Source organism: Aythya marila, assembly GCF_965140915.1.
Source record: "Aythya marila genome assembly, chromosome: 2".
Taxonomy (NCBI): Eukaryota; Metazoa; Chordata; class Aves; order Anseriformes; family Anatidae; genus Aythya; species Aythya marila.
In genome coordinates, this window is record NC_139043.1 from 55135263 (window position 1) to 55141872 (window position 6610).

General features: G+C 43.0%; 1 protein-coding gene across 2 annotated transcripts in view; it reads right to left on the reverse strand.

Moving 5' to 3' along the window:
• The window catches only part of RAMP3 (receptor activity modifying protein 3), a 53143-nt gene extending 48467 nt beyond the window's left edge, over positions 1–4676 (reverse strand). The window contains exon 1 of one of the 2 annotated variants that reach the window (XM_082753538.1): positions 4523–4676. In XM_082753538.1, the coding sequence (XP_082609664.1) occupies positions 4523–4574 (52 nt within the window). In that variant the 5' untranslated portion in view covers positions 4575–4676. The remainder of the gene's footprint in view (positions 1–4522) is intronic. The other variant, XM_082753537.1, reaches the window with a different exon arrangement.
• Positions 4677–6610: the final 1934 nt, after the last annotated feature.

Here is a 6610-nt window from a genome sequence, read left to right on the forward strand (position 1 = left end):
ACATGCCCCTTGTTCAAGCCAATATAGTAGGTCATGTCAAGCTGCTCTCAAGATAAAGGCTGGGACCCTCTCTAGCCTTCAGATCATTTTGAAAAACACCATCACACTTTTAAAGCCCTTTGTGAGGAACCGAACTGCTTCCTCTCTTCAGTCTGGTCTCAGGGAACCAAAACTAAAAATTTCTAGAAATGTAAAAATTCTAGAAAATGTTCCTTTTTTGCTTTCTACTCACTTCTTTCCTTATACTCATACCCACATATCTTCCTCCCAAATGCTCCAAAAGCTTCAGGCAGAGTTTTAGGTTGTTCTACACATACAGCCACTCTAAAATAATGCTTTTTTTTCTGTCATTTATATTTTCCAGTTTGTCTCAATACAAGACTATCTTTGAAGAGACTCTTATTTTAGAAAAAAAGAACGGGCTGTTTTCATAAAACACAAAATAATATACCTCTATTCTGAAATAGGATGTTTCACACAACAGCTTTTACTAAAATAAAAAGGTGTGAATTAAAACAGGCTTCATTATGTTTGTGAAAATTAATTTCTTTATGAGCCTTAAATGAAAACACGCTTTGCTTTCTTCGTACCTCTCTCTCAAGCACTAATTTCAACAACAAAGACACAGATGGTAGCAAATGAAGTTTTCTAAAGGACACCCTCACTTTGTTTCTTTCCTGAGTTGGAAAAACTGAAATTTGATTCATTTGACTCTAATCCAAGCCACGAATCATCTCTTATCAATGGAAATGTAGGAGAAACTAGAAAAAAAAAAAAAAAAGAAAAAGAAAACAAACAAACAAAAAACCAAACAGGTGCTGCTGCAATGTTTAAAATACAACTTAATTGACAAAACCTCCCACAGTTCTCCTTGAGGTGATCTGTTCTTGCTCATAACCCTTTTCTTAAGATCTCATGGTTCTTGTGTATCTTCACCTGCCTATGTGCTACCTGCCTATCTCAGTAAAGACTTCTAGCTTCAGTTTGCATCCTCTCGGTTTGTCTTGCAGATATAGCTAAAACAAACATAAAATCTGGGGCCTCAGACCTCAAAGCTATTTAGAAACTGAACTACTATTTAGGCAGGGAAATCTTACGAATTCAAGAAGAAGTGTTTACTACGTTAACGGTTTTCAGGATTGGATCTCACTTAGATTGGTATAAATTGGGTTCAGACAGCCCACTTCCTTCCTTCCCACATTCAATCTGGAGTTACCTGCAAACCCTTTGGTATCATCCCTACTGGCTTCTGGGACCAAGAGTTGGAAATGGCATTTGATGCTCTGTGCTACCACCTACAGTTCACACCCAGAAACTTTAGATAACTGAACTCAAACATTAAATACTGCTGTCAAGTGCACATAGCATAAACCTGTCTCCCATGTCCATGTCCTCAGTGAAAGGACAACGTTTTCCCAAGAAAAGGGATCAGGAGAAACAGAAAGGGTGAAGGACAGTGGGAAGAACATATGGATCCAACAACAAGTTGGAATACAGGTTGCTTATACACTTAATGCTTTGCTTTCAGAAGATTTTGATGGGGTCCACTGATCTTCCTGTTCATCCGGTGTTGAAAGTCATATATTTAGAAAATGAAGCATATTTATTTTGGTAGAGAAGTATTTTTGTTATAACCTTCTGTTCTGTTTCAAAAACAGATGTTCTTCTTTGCAAAGGTTTATTTGTTTTACACGCACACCCGCCTGGATCTACTAAATTCAGCACTCCCACACTGGTTTTCCCTTTCTTCATCCCACCCTTTGCAGCTGCAGAACAGCATGATAGATTTATAAGGAAATAAATACACGCACACACACGTGTTGATTTGGTTTTCAGTCTTTAACCTAGCAAAATTATTTCCCATTAATTTTCCCGCCCATCTGAGTCCAAACTTCCTAGGAGTTATGGACACTGCGTTCCAGGCAAAGGGAACTCAGGACCTTACAAAATTCAGATTTTAATACATATTTTTTTCCAGGATTGTTTACAGGATGAGATATGGTATTTAAAAAAAGATAGTAAGAACAGGCGTGTGAAGTCAGTCTCTGTTCCCAGCTTTCTAACTGTCCGGTTGTTCACCTCTTGCCAAAATGTTAAGCTTCTGCTGTGAAACAGGATTAAGAAATGTGAACAACTATATACAATCTTGGAAATCTGCATAGGAAACTATTTCTGATAAGTACTGTAATCTCTCTGTATGTGTATAAATACACATGCTGTATATATACACATACTGAGAAAGACTCCTCTAGAATTTAGAAAAAAACATCCAGCTTTATTCTGATAGCATCTTTCAACTCATACAAATAACACCACTGAAATGTGGATATTATGCAAACGATGGAGGAGCAAAGTTTTGGACAGGGATGTCAAAACAACAACTACTTGTATAAAAAGCCTACTTCGTCTGTTATATGTCTTAGTCAAGTCATTAAAGTCATTAAATGTCTTAAGTTTCTCCTTGCTTTAGCTTCCATACATAGGAGTGGAATATCATAATATCCTACTGGATTCTTTTAAATATATGATTATTTCCCAGTTCCCTAGATTCTGCAACCCACAGATACCTTCTAAGCATCCACACTCTTATGATAAACTATCAATTATGTGCGCCTGTGCCAGCCACCTCAGTTCACAGATTCCTTCCCACCAGCAGATACATACACACACCACCACAAACCCAACTTCTCCTGTATTTTCTGAGCTTCCAAGAAGCAAACACACTGTTTTTTTTTGCCATCTTTGCAAAGAGAGACAACACAGCCAATGATTCTATATAGCGATAATGTTTTCAGAGCCACGGACGGAAAGACACTCAGAAAGCAGTGTCCTGAGTTGGGAGAAGGTCCCAGTCCCTACCAAGACAAGCTCCCTACAGAATTCGGTGAGTGTTAACACTGAAGACTCCTCACCTTCCAGAGAGTTCATGGGTCTCTGGTTAATCAAAAGAAGACATTAGAAAATGAGGAGGAAAGCAAAATAGAAACCTTTTGAAATAACTCATATTAAAAGCATGTTTGCATTGCTTGAAGAAGTTTAGTTTTCAAGCAGTTAAGGCTTTCCTTATTAAAAACTTTCCTTATTTTATGTCATAAAAATTTCAAGGCTCCCAAAAGGCTTTTCTACCAGGAAATTACTCTGATTTAATTTAGTTTTTGATTATATCTGTCCTTTCCAACTTAAAGCAAAAGTGATGTATTATCAGTTAACAGATATCCTTAAACTCATTTCTTCGCTGTTATGCTTTTAAGAAAGCAACTAGCACAGTCAAAAATGTCTAGCACAATTGATTTACCTGTGTCTCTGGTAAAAAATGTCTGCTAGCTTTCTGAACTACAGGGATTTGTCCCTCACTCCACACATTCTCTGAAAGTAAATCTTCACTAAGTAATTTTGTTTTGTAAAAGTCACAGAAACATCAGGATGTCTCCACAGTCAAAAAATAAATAAATAAATTACTACTTGTTTCCCTAACTTCAAGACTGCATAAATCCTCATCTATCAAGGCAGGTGTTAGACATTTTTTTATTCATTTTCAGATGAGAAGTAAAGAAAAATAAAATGAACGATCAATATAAGATTTTAGCAATTCTCAAGTCACAGAGACCAGAAAAATTATGTATTTGACCTGTAATTCTTTTGACCGAACAGGTAAGACAACGATGCTGAACACTATAAATACAACTACTCATTTATTTGTGGGTCTTTTTATAGAAAGCTGTCCAGTGTTTACCAGCTTTGTACTTTGGTAGGAGTGTGAAGTTAGTGAGTGAAGTTATAAAGTCCTCAGATAACCCTTCTAAATCTACAAGGTCTGATTTTCTTCTCCGCTATCTGTGACTTGTGGGGAATTAACCTCATCTCTGGGTTTATTGTAAAGGGAAGGTCAGAAATGCCTCCTCCCAGCAGCTTTTGACCTAACTGCAACACACTGTATCTGGGAGTCCTAACACTAGAAACCTGATGAAAAAAAAAAAAAAAAAAAAAAAAAAAAAGCACTACACAAGTATTTCTAGCAATAAAGTTAATCTTACATTTAGCAAAAGAGCTGTAGGCTATCTACACTTCTAACCAATGCCCATTTGTAACTCAGCGCTCTAACAACAGCCCCCTCTTCATCGTCAGCTGCAAACTTTCCCCTTCTCCCGCGACCAAACCTGCCTCCCCCAGGGTCGGATTCGGGCTCCGCGAGGCTGACCAAGTCGGGTCCGTCTCTCAGAGGAGTGCTGTTTGCGGGACCAGCAGAGCAGATGCTGCACTCTACCCCAGCCCACCCCGCTCCGCGGCGGGGAGCGCCCTCCCGCACCACACCGCACTCAGCACCCCGGTCCCCGCAGGGCCCTGCGGCAGGCGACCCTTCTCTCTCTCTCCCTCCCCGGGAGATGCTCCATTCTCTTTTCCGAGCTTCACCCCCGCGCCGTGCGGATGCTCGGCCGGTCCACGCCGCCCCCCGCGGGGCTGCTGCGTCCCGGAGCATCAGCGCCCAGACCCGGGACGCCCCGGCCCGGCCCCCCCGGCTCACCCCACAGCAGCAGGACGGGAAGATGCCGGCGGCAGCAGCCGGGCGCCTCCATCCCGGCTCGGCTGGGCGGCGGGGGGACAGAAGCCGCATGGGGTGACCGCTCGGCAGCCGCAGCCCCCCGGCGGGCGGCTCCTTGTCATGCCGCGGCGGCCAGCCCCGGGCGGCGGCGGGGGCGGGCGCGGGGGGGTGGGGGCGCGGAGCAGCTTCCCCGCCCCCGGGGGGCTGCCGGCAGCGGGGGCGGCGGCTCCAAGGCCGGGCTGGGCTGGGCTGCATCGGGGGGATGCTCCGGGTGGAGGCAGGGAGAGGGAGCCCTGTATGTGTGTAAGAGCGGGCGTGGGGGTATGTGCACGAGTGTGCGCGTGTGCCTCTGCGTGCACACGCGTATGTGTGTGCGTGGGGACGAGCCTGTGCCTCCAGGACCTCCCAAAGCCACGACAAGCAGAGGAATACCATTTCCACCCTACTGAGCCAAAGGTGGGGGCGAGACCCTCCTGCCCGTAGGGAATGTCTCTCCCCCCAAACACCCAGCCCCTCAGTGACGGGGGGGGGGGGGGGGGGGAGGGGAGTCGGGGACCCCTACTGCCCCAGGGAGCTGCAACAGCCTTTCCCCTCCTGCCACCTCACCCTGGCTGAAAGCACAAGGGGCTGGTGACCACCTGCCTTAGTCCACCCTCAGCCCCTGCAGTTTGGCCTACACAGCACCAACATGTTAACTTGCTTAATATTTACGGTTGAACATGGGCAGAGAGATAGCCTAATCCCACACAGAGCCAGAGCAGCCAGGAGCTCTACAAAAATGCTTATTTTTGTGTCTCTATTTCATCTCTGTGTGGCACTATCCAGAGGGAGGATGGTAAGGCCCCTCCTTTTCATCAATACTTAAACGCTTTATTCTTTGAGTTCTCTCCTCTCTCTAGTAATTTACCATCTCCAGCAAGAAACAACAGATTGAGAAGCTCCTAAAGAAATATCTTCTTAGCTAAAGATATTTGTACTGCTAGGGAATAATAAGTCAGAGTGTGTTTCTAGGCACAAGGAATGATTCACCTCAGTAGCTGCCTTTCAGTGGAACATTAAATCATGGTCATTGTTAAAGGTCGAATGACAGAAAATCTTTAAATTTAAGAAAAATTTTCATGCCATGCACAAGAACATAGATGCTTTTCTATGTCAGTCATTTCACTCCTGAAAACTTCAAGCACTTGCCTAGAACAGTGCTTTCAAATGCTTTTGGAGAGTGGGACCGCAAACATGGCAGAACTACACATTGCATGTGCATCCGAGTGCAAGCTACTGAATACACAAACTAAGAGTAACTCTGATTGATGAGTTTATCTAGGCTGAAGGAAATGGAAAACCTGGGAAGCCACAGAGAAGGCTGCAATTCCAAGGTGCTGAAATAGCTCTGCAGACATTTAAGCGCATCAGTTATAATAAACTTTCTATTATTTGTGTGTCACTTTTTCCTCTTAACTGAAATGAAATCTTGTAAAATGCCATAAGCCATAAATTACCCATAGCTCAAGGAGATCATCTTTCTGCACAGGGGCTGCCACTTGTGCTTTGCCGGGAGCACTTGCAAGCTGCAAGAGCAGAGGAAAGTACAGAGCGCAGCACAGTGACAAACACAAAGCTCCTCACACCACAGATCTAGTATAGCATCCTTCCTATCGCTATGATCTTGGTTTCCCTTATAAAATCAGTTACAGGCAATATCTGAAGTAACAATCAGTATTTTCAGGAACTTGGACTGATCTTTACGAGTGTTATGGCATGTGCTTAATTATGTATTCAACAATATATTTTACAATATACAGCATACAGCCAATATTTCCATCACATAGGATATGGAAATAACAGCACTAATTTTTCTTCTAATCTTTATTCATCATCCTCACATGCTTCAGATGAGAAATCTACAAATTTTACAAGTGAAAGTTACTGCTTTCAGCTAGGAAGGTTTAGCAAGCACTTCTCATTTTATGCTTGCAGCAGATAGAATGAAAGTGCAAATATTCAAGGTAGAAAAATAGCTAAAATATATAGGCAAATGCACTAGTTTAGAGACAGTCAGGTTGTAGTATATAA